Below are 19,257 nucleotides of genomic sequence, written 5' to 3'. Positions count from 1 at the left end.
GGCCCTACATGTAGGAAACAGCTAATACAACTGCCTGTCTGAGGAGCAAATGCTGTCAGAACCTGCATCTGACTGTTTCATGCACGGCTTTCAATATACCTTAGAATTTCGTCATTGGTGTTGGATGACTAATCCTTAAATATGATTTGAAAACCTGCATCGCTGACTGCTGGCTTCTCATTCCAACCTGACCTACTACACTTTATATATAATCTGGTTTGATTTAGATCTCATTTTCCTCTGGTTTATACCAAATATGGCGCACTGTCCATTACAGAATACATTCGCAAACAAGAGCATCTCGGAAGTCAGTAAAAGTTGGGCCTAAAAAGCCTTTGGGATGCGTGCCCAGAGCAGAGCTTGCTGCCTTTGTACTCGTGGGTACACCACGGTGACGTTTAATTCTCGGGAGGTTCCTAACCTGTGACACCAACCGATACACTGGTCATTTTCTATTCTAATTAAAAGCTGCAAGGAGCAAATAATGGCAAATGGTACTGCAGGAAAGATACTTCTCAAAGTTTGCACTCTCCCGAGGCTGGATATGGTTATCTTACCTTGAAGGCAAAATTTGAAAAGATCAGAAAAGTAGAAGTTATGGTTAATAAAATTTGTGCGAGGAAAAAAATGGCCAAGTAGATGTGGCACGTGTAAAGAGAGGAGAAACAGAAAAGGAAGAAGGGGAAAGGAAAACAGGAAAGAGCCCATTTGAAAAATTGTCCATGCCATGAATGAACTTAACGAAAAATATGAAAAATAATTAGGTATCCTAGCTAGCATCACCCTTTAACATGCATTTCAGTGCCGGTTCTCTACAGCCAGCAAAGGAAAGGTGTTGTAATAGGACAGAGTGCTCTAACTCTCCTATCTATTAAGTTTTTCTTCTAAATAATGTAGTTACAGAAGTGACTGGTTAGAACATGTACTTTCCTTTTGCTCACTGTTTACACATTCGGTTTCTGGCAACACGAGCCCATACTTTGTCTACAGCCTTTGGGGGGGGGGAATAGTATCTTGGCACTGCTCAAAAAACCTAAAATCCTAACTGACCCTCTGACTGCAGTCCCCACAGCCGACTTTGTATGAAGTGCCAGTTACATCAGAAATGGGCTCTGAAAGACTCTTCCCACTCACCATCCCGACAATTCTTTTATTTCCTCATTCTGAAATCGTAACACGTACGTGTTATTATAACATACGCACAGACCTCAATTATTTTTCTTTCACTGCAGAAGATCCAGAAATGTGTTAAAATGTTCAAATATTCGAGCTAATGCTGCCCAGAAAGCACAGAAGATACAGAACATCGATGTAATATGCTCTCCACGTACCAACAAACGTACAACTCTTGCAGCCGGAGCTTAATTTTTATATTGGGAAAAGTGTACCTTGGTTGTCATTAATTAAAAAATTATTTTATTTTTTTTCTAAATCAGAAGTGGATGGGGGCGGCTACTACTGTATTTCACTGCAGCCACGGACCTAAATCATCCCACTCGGAGACGGCGCATTTTAATCCGTCCGTTATTCAGATACATAAATATACGCTGCGCTTTGGTGTCCTGCACAGTACCCTTGACGAGCCCCGAGGATAATCTGTGACAATCGTCTTTGCTGAAAGCGAAGGAGGCAGACGGGGGGAGAGAAAGGAAGCATAAGGGGGGATGAAAGAAAACCGAGAAGGAGAGAGCCCTGAGTATTCAAGGACAGCTGCGGGGAGAGGAAGGTTTGCATTTTCCTTGCCCCAACGTGGTCCTGTGATTACACACATCCTTCGGTCCCCCACCGTGAAGATTAATCTGTCTGGTGATCCGACCCAGCCCCACCCGTTGGCGTCTCTCCGAGCTGCTCCCGTCTTGGCAGATGCTGCCGGGAGGAGGACCGCATCGAGGGGAGAGGAGGGGAGATCTGCAGTGCTGCATCACCAGACGGGTTTACTGCAGCAGAATAATACATTACAAGAAAAAAACGATACTTTCTGGAGGGACGGGGGAGGAGAGGGAGCGGTAACACCGCGTTTTGTTACGCGGATCGCATGTTAAGGCAAGATGGAGGCAAACGCGCTCCGAGGAGCAACCTTTGTCCGGATCCCGAGGGCTGGGAAGAAGGGACAAAACACAAGGGGAGGCATCGCCACGACCTTTGGTAACGTTCGCAGAGCGGCTCCTCTCAACCTTCGCCTCGCATCTCTACACCTGTGCGTCAGCCTTTTCCAAGAAGGCTGCGTTTTGCAATCGCTGGCAGACCGAACAGAAAACAAAGAGGCGTGTTCACTCAGCTCCGAATCCACAGACCCTCAGGAAAACAAGGCTTTTTAGTGCCTCTTCCCGCCTGCAACTCATGCCGATTAATCATTAGCTCCATACTGTAATGAAGGCAGCCGAGGCCGTATTTTCGGAGGGGTTTACAGTTCAACCAGAAGCAGAGGAGACGAGGACGCACGAGAGCTGTTATGTCACCGAGCCTCTCCACCAGCACAGCATGACCGCAGCACCCAGCTGTAAACATAGATCGAGCGGCCCTTTCAGAAAAAAGAAGTTGCTCGATAATCACTGCTCGAACAAAGCCACACTAATCCAGCTTTTCAGACAAAGAAAAGGAATTCATAATTTAAGCATTATCGGTTTATTCACTGTAGATCAAAGCACCTCTATAATCAAGCAGCTGAAATGTCTGTGGGCTCTTGGCATGGCTGCTCGGCATGTTTCTCTCGCTCTCCAGCCCTTCCTCCTCCCCGGCTCTTCCTCCCGTACTGGCAGACAGCGTGGCCGGGTTGGGAAACACAGCCTCCGCCGATGCACGGCCGGGCTGGTTCCTCCTCCCCACAGGCGACGTGTCACCCAAAGCCAAAGTCATCCCTCACCCTACAACCTGCCCTGCACCGGGGTATCTGCACCCTCGGCACCCTCGCCTTTCCATTTCTAATTAACTGTTTCGCCTCGGGTGCTTACTCCAAACATTCATTTTTCTGTACAGTCTCTGCTATTCCCAAGCAAAAGCATTTTAAACAATGGATGGACTACGAGAAAGCCGGCCAGCAAATGTTTAGTAAGCAAATGTTACCATTTAGCTGTAATATTTTATAAACTGATTAGGATCTTTACAGGATGACACATACACGATAGGAAACGGTAGGTCAAAATCAGGGAGATTCGCTTTTTTAATTTAAACTGAATCCCACTTTAAATCATATTATCTCCTTATTTCTCACGTTGATCTCCCCCTGAGCTTGTGAAGACCTTTTATACCCAACCATTTTCATTACTGCAGACTTCTGAAGGTCAGCTACATCCCAGACTACAAAAACTTCATATTTTTATTTAGAAGGCAGCACAACGTTACGCTCCAGATACTACTAAATGGGAGACACACTGCAAGATCAAAATAGTGCAGGAGTTTTTTGTGCTTGTTTCTGCACCGCTCATTAAAGGCATGATTTGACAAGACGTCCTGATACAGCAGGACATCTGAATATTTTGGATTCACTTGGATTCACTTTGACTAAAGCCAGATATCTTTAGCATCTGAAAAGCAGGGATGATTTTTCCGTGCCACGCTCAAACTCCTTCCTCCTCCATTATTATATAACCCAGGCAAGCCCCGGCCTGCATTATTCAGTGAAACGCTCGCACAGCTTGAAGCTTTTCTTGGCCAATCGCATTCCTCTTGCTTTGTTGTTATTTCGTAACAAAATAATGTGACCTGAAATAATACTTCTCCAGATGTCTGCGTCTCTTCTCCTTATTCCCAACTCCAAACCAGCCCAATACCCATGCAAGGGGCTACTCCAGTCCTGTATGTCCCCCTGCACGAAGCAGATCTGCTCCAGATACAGGGAAATGCAAGATGTGCAAATACTAAAGCTGCCGTAAAGGAGGTTGCCATCACCAGCTCCACAGGGGTTTTTAGGCTGCCGACGTCTGTTGAACTCCATTAACATCAGTTCTGGGGTTTTCTGCTATCATGGACATCCGTTTCACAGTGCAGGAACCCGGCCCACCGCAACACTACATGCATCTACTTCCCATCCGTGTAACACACAAAATCACACGCCAGCAAAACCCACTGCACTGCCGTCTTACCCGCAGCAGGACACCAAGCCATGGTGACAGCTATCCTGAAATCCCGCTCCGAGTTAAGCGCCAGCTTCCAGCATCACCAACTCACAACGTGAACTGCTCAGTGAGTGCCTCCCTCCCGCACCACCAACAAAAGCAGTGTTAAATATTCACCGCTGTAAAAGTTCCTAAGCCAGTAATGCAAAGGGACTTGGGCCTTTACGCAGCCAACTGCAAAGAATAAGGCATCGTAATTGATCGCAATGAGGGCATTACTATAGTAAATAAAATACATCATGTAATAGTTATAACATGCTTGGCCTAAGAAAATTACATACCACCATGTTCCATGCTTCATATTCATGATAGTCACATACTTTACTTGCCATGAAAAATATTTACGTACTTCTGAATTTTTTTTTAGAACAGGAATTTCATATCAAGAGTGGTATTTCACCACCTTCAGCCCTGAGCGGCACAAGTCTTTGGAATTACACTCTGCTACAAGCAATGCAGAGTATCAGTTCAAAATCTCTGGTCAAGTATCATCATGTGCCTAGCATGGAAGGAAGACTTGAGAGTTTACAGATACAGAAGAATGAAGGAATCTAAACAAAAGGTACTCAAATATGCACAGACGGCATTACTGGGTTTGGGTCCTATCATAAATTCAGTAACTGATCTATAACAGACAGCAAAACCAAAGATAGACCATAAAGAAGCATGTGCACAGGGCTGGTATGAAAATAATTCAAGTTAATTGAAATGTAGCTTGTAGTTTGAAAGAAACAACAAGCAGAATTCCAGAGTCCTGGAAAACTACACTTAAAATCCACTTTAGCAAACGTGGGGAACTGTCATCTGATGAGTCACAACCGCTTATCTTTGTAGCACTGTCGCTCAACCCCAGAGAATTTGTCAAACGATATCTCAAATGCTTACTGACAAATATGGTAACGTACACATGGCCGCTGGCCTTCGCTGGCAGCTGCGCTTAAGGGAGACCATAGTAAATAGCAGTATTTACTATGAACAACTCGATGCGATGCCTCGTTACTAAGGGCTTGATCCAAAGCCAGCTGAAGGCAGGAGCCTTCATTCCCAAGGGCACCAGACCACGCTCTCCACAGAGCTGGCACACCAGAACGCTCACGACACCAAGAATCCCTCACATCAACGCACACGCATTTCACTTATAACTTGAAAATTGAAAACTGGCTATTCAGGACTGTGGTGAAAATACTGTTAATATTTATCTAACATACATACACACACATACCCCTTTGAAGAGCCCGATAGCACCATTTTGTAACACTCCTCCAAACACCCGATCTCCTCCCAATTTTCTGAAGAAATAGGTTTAAGTGACAAAATCCACTGGGACGAGGGTACCAGTACAAAGGCTGCCAGCAATGCATGGAGCACTTCCAGAAGCCTCTAGAGGAGATGCAATGTATGGCATTGGCTCTCCTTATCTCCAGCTGCTACACTGTGTTAAAGGCGGCTAAAAATAAAACAAATTAAATGCCTCTCTAATTCTACCCTTCTCGGCACAAATTTGCTGTTTCTATAACGATAAGCCATCGTGAGCGGCCAGGATAGCATTCTAGATGATCACGAGTAGGAAAGCTCGTCAGCGAGCAATAAATCCACACGATGCAAGGCTTTGAAAACCTTTACCTTCCCAAAGGCAGGCAAAATAAAAGCTCATGGTATCACAAGGAGCGTTGGTTTTCAAGCCATACCGAGAACAGACCTTGTGACAGCAATGATTCAGAAACATGCCCTAATTACCGAGCTCCCATAATTTTCTAGATTGCAATCTGAGATGCTTTAAAACCTGTTTAGAGTGATCTTTATTGGCTCTGCGACCTTTGGGGGGAGAAAAACAACGTTCTCCAGGGCATTCTCCGAAGCCTTCCTCCTAGCAATAAAGATCTTCAGGGAAACCTCAAAATTCAAGAGCAGAAACCATCAACCAGGTTACAGAGCTCAGCCAGACTGCTTACATGACTGGGGCAAGTCCTCAACACGATGCTCCTAACTGCCCTCCTGCCCCACCGCCCGAATTCCTCGAACCCAGACCACTGTCAGACTTTGCAGCTCCCTTTAGCCCCCGACAGCACTCAACGGGAGATCTCCCAACTCCAACTACAAACGGGGTTTTTGTTAATGAGATACAGCACATGTTCCTGCCACGCACTGAAAACAGCCAGGGCTTTGTCTACACTCGTAATCCCTCCCTAAGAGATGACAAAGTAGGAAATTAAAAAGCTAGCATAGGCACATTCACTGATACTTCTGATACCTCTGTTATTTAAGAGCAACATGCTCGACATATCAGATAGTCCAGCTGATAACTCCGTGCTGAAATAAGCGCTCGCTTCTTGCTTTAAAGCTCAGCTGAATGCTCCATTTTAAGACACAAAGTGAGACCGATTCCCAATTAAGACATTTTATTTACGTCTTTATTGCAAAGTCACCGTTTGGATGCTGCTGAGGTATTAATATACAAATGAAATTATTATGTACCACCAGAGATGGAAGAAACAGAATATTTAAATCTGTTTATTCATGGTTGCTACTGTCGGTAGCAACCACTTCTTCCAATAGTCAACATAGGAAATTTTTCTGCAACCCCTATGAATTTTGCCACAGATGAAGCTGTTCTAGTGCATACACATCAGGTGAAACTTGAATACAGATGCACCCATTCCTTGAGATACAGATCAGTTCCACTGCAACACCTCCACAACATGGAGCAGCGTTCAAAAGGAGTCCTGGCAACGTTTCAACCTGACGAAAACGACAGGGGGGAGATGAATCCATGATTTGGACACTGGGATTACATGAAGCTGTATGGATTAAAAAAAAGCCTCAGCTTGTCCACAGCAACATCTAGCTGGGCTGCATTTAATATCCTCGCCCAAGTCAGCAGTTCCGCTGCCTGCAACGTCAGGCAAACCCAGCATTGCATCAGACCGTCCGCAGGCTGCAGTCAGAAAGCAAATCTTGACCGAACTGTAATGAAGGGCTTAACGCAAAATTACCGAGTTAAAACTGCGGAAGAGTACCTGAACGATACAAGTTTCTCGTTCACACAGCCACCTTGGCCAGCCAGAAAAGAGGCAGAAGCTCTGTTATTAAGGAACTTTTCCTAGTTGTCGCTTCTGTACAATTAAGGAGAAGCATGCAAGCATCCGCAGTAGGGCTTATTGGTATATACATTATTAAAAAAAAAAAAAAAAAAAATCAAAGCGGCTTTGTGAGCAGAAATAATGAAGACTCATTTCTTATGGATGCATGTCTTGAGGTCGAATTCTCTAGCGTCCAATAACTGCCAGTTCCCACTGCTGCTTTTCCCACGGTCAGGAACACCTCTCTCCCATGTGGATTCTTTAATGTCTAATAAGGGTTGCACTCTCGCTGCAGCTTTTCTCTCCATGGGGCCGCTAATCAGGTCTCTCTCCTCTATTAAAACTGCTTGTTTTCACAAAACTGAAAGGAACGTCGTATCTCTGAGACTGTGAGTACCCCCTTCACCCTGAAGCATAGCTGAAACTGGCTAACAGCTACAAAACTGATTAGGGAAGATATATATGCATTGCAAGATCACATCAATCTTGCTCTCCAAAAAATGAGAATAAATACAACTATTCGTAGAAGCCTGAAGAGGTTACAAAAATTTGCAGAAACTCTGCATGTTCAGCTGTGTTGTATCAAGTACGATGCGCTGTGATTCTTCATCCTCCAACCTACGCAGATGCACAGTATCACGTTACTACATGCTAGACACAGAGCCGCTGAATTCCATCTCCAGGGCATTTTTTTCTTCCAGCTTAAAGCATAATCTGCAGATTTGCTTCAAAAATACCGGTGGTGATAGGCTACATTAAATGCTTTCTGCAGAGGAATTGCTCAAGCCTGTTCTTTTGTGTGACTGATTTTAGGATTTGTTTGGATTCGATTTTAAGAACGCACTGCATCACAACTGTAGGGGAATCTCTTGATTAATCAATTTTTTTCGTTCTTACATGAAAGGGTAATTCCCCATCTCAGTTTTGCTTCTCCAAGCCCTGCTTTACATGTATTTGGCAGCAGATGGAGGAAAATGCAGAGTCATAACATCACGGTCTCCCTGCCACGCTGCAGAGTACTTTAAATATGTATCATCTTAAGGCTTTTTAAGTCTTGGTGCTCACTGGTTCATACTTCTCTAGTCAAATACAAACTTTATAACCTCTTCTCCAAGGTTTTGTACGTTTTCCAGACAATGGTATTTCAGAAGAAAATAAAGTTTATCTGCCTGCAGTCCCTCAGACCACCCCAAGTGATGGGATTGCTCTTCCCCCTTGAATCACAACTCAGTTTGAATGAGTGACCGGCTTCAATTCAGCCAACAGGTTTGACAACTTGGAATTCATTTCTGGTAGAAAGCAGCCCCGGATCCAAGGACTCACAGTCCAGTCACCAACCCCAAAAGCTCTCCTACTCCTAAAAGGTTACGATCTTGAAACCAGGGAGGAAAAAAAAGTCCCATCACCCTGAAAAAAAGTGAGTTCCCAGCCAGTCCAGCCTCCTCCACCAAGCCCTGTATTTGAGCTGGCCAGCCGCTCCCGTACTGCCACACCAGCCAGGCACCCAAATACAGATGCGCAAATGTTATTTCGTTGGTTCGTGACTCACCGCTGCCATCACCTTGGAGAAAGTGCTTGCTCCTGTGACTAACCAACTGGCAGCGCAATACTCGGCGTGAGCCAGGTGTCAGCCCAAGGAAACTAATATTCACCGCTGACAAGCGCCCGGTAAGAGCCAGGCAGACACTCAGGTGTTTCGTCTGCAGTGACTACCTGCACTCTAGGCGCTTTCTCCATAGGCGAGAGCTTAAAACTTTCCACAACTGAGCTCCTTAGCCAGCCAGATTTTAATGGCTTTTCTTTTGACGCAACTCAAAGTCAAGGTTTTGCAAAACTGAGCTGAAAACAGGCTAGCTTGAATTTCATCGCAATGACGAGTGAGGTTTCTCACCTCGGTTTTATGAGCTGACCTAAAGGAGGCCTCACCATACCAAAGAGTTCAGCAGACCCGTACCTCGAGGTGCACGGGTACTACCAGACCAACAGGGCTCCTCCTGCGGTTTAAGGATCAGCCAGACACACCGTCCCATAGATACACAACTGGGTGCATCACCATAACCGCCAGGAAAGCCGCTTCCGAATTTTACGCCATTTCAGTGAGCAGCTTCACCTTCAAATGCTTGTTTTCAAAAATCAGTCTGACACGAGCTAGGCAAGAGCGTGAACTGCCAGTACAACCGAGGGACTGTAATCTCTGAATGGATGTAGAGGAAGAGATGCTTCCTGAGCTCAGCTGCTGCCAAAAACCAGTGTACCTCGCTGTACCCACAACCAGTGTATCATCTACAACATCAGTGCTGAAGCCATTTTCATTTTTTTAAATGTAGCAAAGCTTCTCTGCTACTAATACTTCCAACAAGTTGTTCTGGAGTTAAGAGAAAGACCAAAGGTTTATTTAGATTTTGATTACAATGAGGTTACTGTGCAGATTGTTAGCTGTCTAGATGAGTATTTAGCTGGCTTTCCAAGAGCAGCGTCTCACACATACAAGCACAGATCCCCTGAAATTAAATCAGATGTTGATTACGTATACAAGAGAGATACTTATGCATCCTGAGCTTTTATTGTCCTCACAGTTAGGATGCTAATGAGGCCGGAAGACTTTTTTCCTGCAAAGACTACTTTAAACATACAGCCTGGCAATTTATTTTTCTTATTTTGCCCTATTAACTATTACAGGTCACCCACAGCTGCCACAGAGAGCCTAAAGAGGGAACATTTAAATAAGCCTCTATGCGCTTTTTGGCAGCCGTCACTATTAATGAGGACGGGAGGTATTCACACCAGCGGCAAGAGCAGATGGACCACAGCTCAGTGCTTTGTGCCACGCGGAAGCAGCGAGCATCTCACCAAAGACGCATACACCGCAGTTGGGGAAATCTGTGACAGGGACATTAAGTCACTCTCAATGAATCCCAGAAAACACTGCCAGCTCAGTTTTGTACCTGGAGAAAAACTGAAGGTGATTCACCACTTGCTAAAAAAAAAAAAAAAATAAATTTTACAATCTGGCAGTAGTCTTTTTATTGAGCTAAAAGATCATTTCAAAGCCAGCTTTGATTGGGTACCTCAACCACCTTCATGACAAGAACTTGGTTTGAACCCAGCTCTGATTTCCTGCCACATCAGGGGATAACAAAAGACATGCAAGCTCTTGTCTTTGGATAGAGGGATATTCAAGACGAACACACACACAAGCTAGCACTGTCTCCAGCTGTAGCAAGAGCCATCAGTATCCAACAGACAGCGGTGCAGATCATCTATTCACACTCTTTCCGGAGATGTTTGGACTTATCTCGCTTTTCAGTGTGGAGATGAGAGCACGTTCAGGGCATTTTGATTAGATTTGGAAGCTCGCGCTTCGGATCCAAGTGTGCTTAAATAAAAAAGTGCTTTCAATTTTAAGTTGCTAAGCTTAATTAAAAAGAGGAAGAGAAAGAAAGCAAAAAAGTTCCCTTTTGTTCTTAAAAGATGCCTGAGTCTTTAAACAGAAAGCGGTCGTTGACACAGGCTGCTGCTCTTCTCCCATGCTTAGTTTGTCTGAGCGGAAAATTGATGCTCCTTTCACATCTGAATTCTGCTGCATTCTCACCCAAGTCACCATGAACGTTTGGACCTCAGACAAGGCATGAGCATACAAACTCTAGTACAGAGCCAGCCACGTGCAATGCTACAGGACCCACTTCCAAAAAATCTGTCCCAACAAGGACGTTGTTTCCACCAAATTCAGAGACACTGCCTTCATATTCAATCTATCCTGCTAACAGATCAGATTGCAGCAGGCCCTGGAATATATCCTGGTATATTTATGAAAAGTCTGCAACAATGTTTATTCTTTTATTAAAGGATGTTATCTTCACACTGCAGGATTTTACAGATCGCACGGGACGATTACACAGTGTTAGCAGGTTAAACAATAACTATGGAAATGCAGAAACCAAAGCAGTTGCTGTGTTTTATTCATCATACAGAAGTCATCATCACATCTTAATATATTACTGCAGGACAGTGTTGGAGACATTTTTTCAGACTCGAGGAGACCAGAGCTGCCATTACTCACCAGGCAGACAGAAAGGCCAAACCTCCTGTGCTACCCCAGAGCCTACAAGGTGGGAAACACTACTGACTTGTTAGCTTGGGCAACGAAAAAAAGCAGCTTTTGTCTGATTTTCATTAACTGTTCAAGTTCGTCTTCAGAATACTACGAAGACTCATGCAAAGGTAAGCCGCGAGGCTGGTTGTGCACTGTGAATTTCCATCTTCAGGCTCATATGCCTCCCACGAGATTTCTAAATTGGCATGCCGAAGATGCAGCTAAACTCAAAATCTTATTACAGAGAGTAATCATATTTTCTAGTTTATTCCTCAGTTCATTGTTTAGGAATGTTTGCCCTTGCAGTCTTTGGTTTCAGGGCGTTCTCAGACCTCAGCAAGTTCACTGAACTTAATAAAAAACACAAGCAAAATATCTCACAAGTGCTTATTTTTGGTAGCTACCAAACTTAGAATGTATCCACCCCACTAGCAGCTTAACAACTTAAACCCTTGTTGCCAGCAACTCTCCCGAAACCCTTAGCCTAAAACCCGCCAAGAGGGGTGACCCTCAGTTTTACCCCTCCCCAAACTTCTTCAGAAGACCTTGTTTTGATATTTGTTATTTCTCAGGTGCGTCTTCGTGTGCAGAAGACATCTCCTCCTTTTCTTCACAAGCTGACAACAGTGTGAAACCACTGCAACAGCAAGGCAGCCTGCAGTTGCGACACATCGGCTCATGAAAACAAAACTCCCGAGGAGCCCCAGGTTCATCCTGACTCACTGACTCGTCCAAAACCTGCAACCTGCCCTCTACTCATCTGGATATTTACTTCCTTTTTTATGAAAAGCCAGCTCGCGCCTCTTTGCCCTCAGTGAAGACAAGGACCTAATTTTGGACACACCTTAAGACAGCAATAAGGTCATTTGCTGAAGAACTTGGCATGACTTTCTGTCCTATGAAAGGCAAGAGGAAGGGAAAAAAAAAAAAAAACAAAACACACCACTCAACAAGGCTATCACAAAACAAATTTAAGCCTTTTCTTGCCCCCTGTTCTAACCTGATGAATGATTTAATACCTGCGTAAGCCTTGCAAGGACCGGTAAGCTCCGAACACGCGCGTCTGCTTTCTTGCAATCTGCGAGAAAGGGTGCTAGGATTACTTTATCACTGTACCAAAGGAATTTAGAGTAAGGGGAAGAAATACCAAAAGCCAACACCACTTTGGAGCGGCTCTCAGCAACAACAGAAGCTGCTCTCATCAAATCACAAATAAACACAGCCAGGACCTTTGAAGAAACTTCAGAGAAGAAACAATGCCAGAAAGGCTCAACAGATGACAGAATTTTGCAACCAAGTGACATCAACTTATCTTTCTAACAGGGCTCAGCGTATAAAAGCACTTAATAGAAGCTTGGTCCAAATCTATGCTCTTCGCGGCTTTTCATTAAGTTTCTTTGAAATAATTACATAGGCATTTCCTCGGCCAGCGTGGCGTCAACAAGCTGCCACCTCAAGCACATGCAAAGAACAGAATCCGGAGCAGCCGGAGGACTCATGAATCTTAACCTGTTGAGGAGCCATCCTCCGCGTGACTCAGTCTCAGGGGAAGAAGTAGGTGACTGCAGACAAACACTGCTCGGTAACACCCCCGGTACACCGCGGAGGCGATGCCTGTGCTGCGTTATGGCACTCAGTGAATCTATGCCAGGATCAGAATTATTAAAGGAGATCTAGCGGAAAACAAAGACGCGAGCCACCACCAGAACCAGCACCACCATCTGCCCAATTAGCCACCCGACCGATGAACTTACGCCTGCTGCAAGGCCGATTTTCACTAGGAACCAACCGAGACTCGAGGGGGCAGGACTCGCCTTGTGTCTTCCACACCTTTCTTTCCCTTCTGATTCTGGGCAATTAATTTAATCCCCTTGCCCTAATCCCCCAACCAAATGTCCTCCCATCATCTTCTTGGGTTTTATATTCTGCAAAACTAAGATTACCTTACTGGAGATATTTGTAAAACGCAGCCCAAACAAGTCCTGATACTGCCCAATATTCTAGACGTTGCTTCAGCAAAGCACGGGCGTAAATTTTACCTTCCCCCTCCCTTCAAAGGCTCTGAACTAAAAAGGCTAGTACCTCATCTATCTGAAAATACCGTCACTTAAAAATGATACGAAGCGAGAAAGAAAACGGGAAGAGTTCATTCTGTAGCCTTACATCTGTGTTTTCCTAAAAAAAAAAAATACATCTGGATAGAGATCTCTATATGCAAAGCTGATTCAGAATAACCATCCATGTGTCTGCATCCTAAGTGATATCCAAGAACTATTACTTGATTATAAGCAGTAAAACCCTGGGAACATATTTGAGAGTTTTACTAGAAAAACCGGAGCACTATCACTTCCGACTCAAGCCTGTTCCCGCGGAAAGGCACTGCGAGATCTGCCGGTGTCATACGTGGGAAAAAAGCACAGAAACGGTGCTGTCCCAGCAGCCATCCTCCGGAACAGGCACGGAGCTTTTTCTTTTCGGGGCTCAATGTCAGCACACCAGCAGCAATCTTAACCGCTCCGCCCCGCAGGCAATCCACAGAAGAGCTGACCAAAATCCCACTACTCCACCTTTGTCCACAGTGGTGACGTACAGAGCAGAAAGCACGGAGATTTCATGCTCCCAGGCTGAATTCACACTCCCAGCCACCAAGACAAAACAGTTTCTTGTAAACTGACCAAATGTTTTCTAGAAGCTATTGAAAACAAACACGCACTCCCCATTATGCCAGTTTTTTGCAGAGCAACTCCTCAGAGCAGTTGTGTTTAAAATGCAAACCACTTCTCCTGAAGGTATCCTGTGCATCTCCTCAAAACAGAAATCAGAACAAGGTGAAGCCAGAAAAGCACATTTTCCCAAAAGAAACCTTAACAGAGACTGCTCTGACCTGCAACGTATTTCTAACGATTTTAAAGGAAATGTTTGTTTCCTGAAATCCAGGGCTCCTCCTGGACTTGGTTGCCTCTCTGAATGTCTTAATTCCCCCACAGAATAGGAGATGGCATACCAAAGTCACATGGTTCATAATTAAGAGGCTTTTACTCCTCTTGCCCTTTAAAACACCAATAAGGGACAAAGCCATGTTCTTTCAGATAACTGGAAGAAAACACAGGGAAAAAAATAATATGGAAGGCCAGCACTTGCGCTGGGGACAACTGTTACTATATTTAGTCGCCTTGTTCTGCAAGCTGCCGAGCATCTGTTTCAATGATGGTGAATGACTTCTTTCCTGCTAGTCAAGACAGCATTAATTAGGTGAACCCAAATGATTGCTACCACCGCTTCCGTGAGCGCCAAGCTCTCATCTCCCATATCCTAACACAGATTCGCTGCTTATTCCATCTTAACAGCAGACCTCCAATCCTGGCACCGATTACTTTCATGTTTGGGAATGCCTTAATAACTCATTTGAAAGAAAATACAGCACATCAGAAAGAAGTTTTTAAAAAGGGAGTATCTGGGTGCAAAACAGAAAGCCCGCAACAATTTGAAGTTGTTAAAATGCACAGAAAATCATTCTTTCGCAATCCCCTTTAATATCAAGATAATACATTAAAAAAGGGCTTTTAAGGAAAAAAATAACACTGCTCACATAAGCCAGCGATTCTTCGACACCAGCTTCAATATTCTCTCATTTGAGAGGAGAATTCATAAGCAGAGAGGGTTCTTTCAATTCACACTAAACAAAACATAACCAGAGTGTTTTGCAAAAAAATACAGTTTCTGCAAAACGCCGCTTGCATCTTAATTCCTTCCTTAAAAGAATGACTTGCAAGACTGCAAACCCAAGCAAGGTTCCCACAGTAACTGGTTAATTGAAGGGGGAGAGGGGAAGCAGCAAACCCCTCATATCGAATACGTCTGCTGGGTTTTAAGTTTTAGGAGTCTTCCTTCAATTTTTGCTTCTTTAGAAACAAAATGGTTGTGTTTCTCAAACTTGCCCCTAGCAGGGACTGTGCAACAGCAAGACCGCTTGCGTATAGGCTTTAATATGGAAATGACAGTATTTCCCAAGCAAAGTGGAAAAACAAACACTCCCGTGGGTTGCACAGAGGCTTTAGGGGTAATGCTATTCCCCAGCCCTCAGAGCTGAGATTTTAAGCGATATTTCCCCAAATTCTTCCTCCTGCTGCCGTGGCTCAGCCTCTCCGCACGCTCTTCACCCTATTCTCAGGCTGGGGGATGGGTGGGAACTGGGTTTCGCCAAGCCCAGCTCCATCTGAAAAGACTTTCTCTCCAAACTAAATGGTCCTTTCCAAGGAGGGAGCCTTCCACATCCCACCTCCACGCTCAGGCAGCCGCCTTCCCTATGGATATACCCACCACGCCATGCAATCCTTGTGCAACGTGTCCCTTCCCCCCGGCGAGTACCAGCATACAAAGGAAGCCTTGCTCCATTGTCCACCTACAGCACCTATACATCGAGCCTGAAACCTGACTCAACACATACCCCTTTACCTCTTTTACAGCCACAAATATTTAGGTGTTTACGTCCCCAAAAGGGCTATGGAAGCGGCGTGTCATTTCCCCCCATACATTAGTACCTGTACCCACAGCCAAATGTTTTGAAGCATATTTTCACTGTGTTTACTTGCGTGAGATCAGCCTCACCCAAACACACAAATCCCCGTTAAAAATGCGTTTTGAAAAACAGCGAGAAATTGCAGGAATGAGGGGGGTTTGCCTGACTGCAAATCTCCTTCCCAAACCTCCGATTGCAACTCACTAAGGTAAAAACAACCAAAAAAAGGTAATTAACAATTCAGCGCCTGCCATTTTTTCCCATCCATCTCTAAGCAACAGTACCATAGCAACTTTTTCCCGGCTTTAATACATCTCACAAAAGGAGGAAGACTGGACAAAATAAGATCCAGGAACGTCAAATTTCCACTTTTGAGTGCCTATTCCTTCAGCTAGCTATGCCTGGAATTAAACAAACACCCCCAGAGCGGGTTTTCTTTCCCCAAAAACCCTGCCTTTGCACAACGCTGGGTCATGTAACCTGGACTGACGGACAAGACAAACCACCTCGAATGCAGAACCACCATCCCGCGCGCTGGCATGGACGAAGCAGCGATTCTGGGCTCAGGGGAGGAAATAAAAAGGTGAAGCTCAATTAAAATAGGACAATTTCCGAGTGCTGATGATGCCGAGATGGGGTTTTGCTGCTGCTGCAGCTCAGGCCAGGAGGATGGAGGAGACCCCCGGGGGTTCCTCCCCCCACCCCCGGGGTGACCCCGGCTCCCCCCTCCGCCCCAAGCGGGGTCCCGCCGCCATTTTAGAGACCGGTTGGCACCACCCGCGCTGACCGGGGCCGCTCTGCCACCGGGGAGGGGGGATACGAGCACCCCGGGCCCCTCGGCAGCGGCAGGCGAGCAGGAGCCGGGGCAGAGGCGGCGGGGACCTTCCTCCCCCCACCTCGGTGTCACCGCATCTATTTTTCCCATGGTGACTCATTATTGAGGACGCTCCGTAATTTTTCCAACGCAGGAAGATTAAAGGAAGCTTTAAAATCCTTTTTTGAGTGGGGGTGTTATAACAACCGTGAGCTGAGCAGCCACCGTGGGCTCGTTACCTTCTTTTTCCCCTAAAAAAAAAGGTTCCAGCGTGGGGTGCCAGGCATCAACTTTGTGCGAGAGCATTTCCCGAGGAAAAAGGTGTTGCTGAGGCGGCGGGGTAGAAGCCTCCTCCTCCTCCCCGCACGAAAAGACGAAGGGAGGAGGAAAAAAATACAACCATGCAAACAGCTCTACTTCCTTATGAGCAGGATTAATCTATGCAACGAAAAAAAGGGGAGGAAAAAAAAAACCAGCCCAAACAATATAATGAGTCCAGAGTGCTTCCCGCGTGGAGGGATCCGGGGAGCGAGGTATTTTCTTCGTGGATTTGTGTGATTTTGAGAGTCACGTTTTCGCAGCTGCAGGCGCTTCGCTTCCCACCGCTGGCCGCACCTGGGGGGGGACGCAGCATCCTCAAGGCCGGGGTGGCTCCAGATGGAGGAAAACACAGTAAAAAAGGGGGGAAAATAAAAAGAGAAAACTCCAAGCGTTGAATAATTAAAAAAAAAAAAATTAAAAAGCAAAAGAGAGGCAAGATGGCCAGGCGTAAGGCTGCCTCCGAGACACGGCGCACCCCCCTCGGCATGAAATCCACTCCGTGCAGAAAGCCGATCTTCGACGCGCTGCTCCTCCGCCTTTTTGTGGTTTATTTTTAGTCGTTATTATTATTGTATTTTCCTCCGCTCCGGCAGGCCTCCCCGCAGGTCCGTCCACGCCGCCAGCCCTCTGCGGACGATCCTCGCCATGGCGCGGGGGTTATTTACAGCGATTTTGTTTTCCTCCTCCTCTCCACAGGCCGCGGGAGCCACCGTCCCCCCGCATTCCTCTCTCCCCCCTTTTCCTATGTGGTTTTTTCTTCCTTATTTTCCCCAAACGGAGGGAACGGGGGGAGCCAGGCAAAGGGCCTCCCCGGGGGAAAGCTGGTGAAAGAGACCCGAAGGCGCGGGAAGGACCGGCGGAGACCCCCCCTCCCTCTCCCTCTCCCCACTCACCGCTTGAAGTGCTCGATGATCTTCTCCTCACGCACGTTCTCCGGCAAGTTGCCCACCCAGAGGTGCCTGGTTTCCCGGACCATGCTGCGCGGCGCGGGGCGAGCCCGCCGCCCCTGCCCCGGCTCCCGGCCGCCGCCTCCCCCCGCGCAGCGCTGCCGGCCGCCGCTCGCCGCCCGCCGCCGCCTCCTCCTCCTCCTCCTCCTCGCCGCCCTCCGCCTCTTCCGCCGCGGGGCCCTGCCGCCCTCAGCGCCGCCGGCTGCCTCCCCCCGCGGCGGCGGCGGCGGACGACACCATCCCCTCCGGGGGGGCCCCCTGGCTGGCGGGCCGGCTGGCGGGCGGCGGGCTCCCCCTCCGCCGCGGGTTTTCTTCCTCCCTGTCTCCCCCCGCCGCGGCCCGGGCTCGCTCGCTCCCGCTTCCTCCTCCTCCTCCGCCTCCGTCAGCGGCAGCGCGGCGCCCCCCCCCGCCGCCGCCTCCTCCTTCCCCCCCTCCGCGCTCCCGCTCCTCTGGCGGCTCCGCTCGCTCGCTCGCTCTTCCCCCCCCCCTCCCCTTCCCCGCGCCTCTCGCAGCGCCACACGGGGGCCCCCGCGCAGGCGCACTGCGCCCTGGGGCGCGCGCCGCGGCCCCGGCGGCGGAGGCGGAGCGCGGGCGCGCAACGCCCCGCTCCCGTGCGGGGGGCGGCGGGACTGCGCCTGCGCGGCGGCGCGCGGGGGGGCGCGAGGCACTAAATTGGGGGGGGGGGGGCTGCAATGCAAAAGATAAAGGGGGGCTGCACTGCAAAAAACGGGGGGCTATGCAAAAAATAAAGGGGGGCTGCATTGCAAAAAACGGGGGGCTATGCAAAAAATAAATGGGGGCTGTATTGCAAAAAATAAAGGGGTGATGTTAAAAAAATAAAGGGAGGCTGCATTGCCAAAAATAAAGGGGTGCACTGCAAAAAACCGGGGGCTATGCAAAAATAAAGGAGTTACACTGCAAAAAATAAAGGGCTGCGGTGCAAAAAATAAAGGGGTGCACTGCAAAAAACGGGGGCTATGCAAAAAATAAAGGGGTGCGGTGCAAAAAATAAAGGGGGGCTGCATTGCAAAAAACGGGGAGCTACGCAAAAAATAAAGGGGGGCTGTATTGCAAAAAATAAAGGGGTGATGTTAAAAAAATAAAGGGAGGCTGCATTGCCAAAAATAAAGGGGTGCACTGCAAAAAACCGGGGGCTATGCAAAAATAAAGGAGTTACACTGCAAAAAATAAACAGGTGCGGTGCAAAAAATAAAGGGGTGCACTGCAAAAAACGGGGGACTATGCAAAAAATAAAGGGGGGCTGCATTGCAAAAAATAAAGGGGGGGCTGCATTGCAAAAAATAAAGGGGTGTTATGCAAAAAATAAAGGGGGGCTGCACTGCAAAAAAGGGGGTTATGCAAAAATAA

General features: G+C 47.0%; 1 protein-coding gene across 4 annotated transcripts in view; it reads right to left on the bottom strand.

Moving 5' to 3' along the window:
- Positions 1–18,284, bottom strand: part of SPEN (spen family transcriptional repressor) — a 67,390-nt gene extending 49,106 nt beyond the window's left edge. For 3 of the 4 annotated variants that reach the window (XM_075171918.1, XM_075171922.1, XM_075171923.1), the window contains exon 1: positions 17,836–18,002. In XM_075171918.1, coding sequence (XP_075028019.1) covers positions 17,836–17,918 — 83 coding nt within the window. In that variant the 5' untranslated portion in view covers positions 17,919–18,002. Of the gene's footprint in view, positions 1–17,835 lie in introns of all 4 variants that reach the window. The other variant, XM_075171917.1, reaches the window with a different exon arrangement.
- Positions 18,285–19,257: the final 973 nt, after the last annotated feature.

This window comes from Calonectris borealis, chromosome 23 (genome assembly GCF_964195595.1).
Source record: "Calonectris borealis chromosome 23, bCalBor7.hap1.2, whole genome shotgun sequence".
NCBI classification, from domain to species: Eukaryota; Metazoa; Chordata; class Aves; order Procellariiformes; family Procellariidae; genus Calonectris; species Calonectris borealis.
Note: the sequence above shows the minus strand (reverse complement) of the source record. Positions and strands in the feature narration are given on the sequence as shown.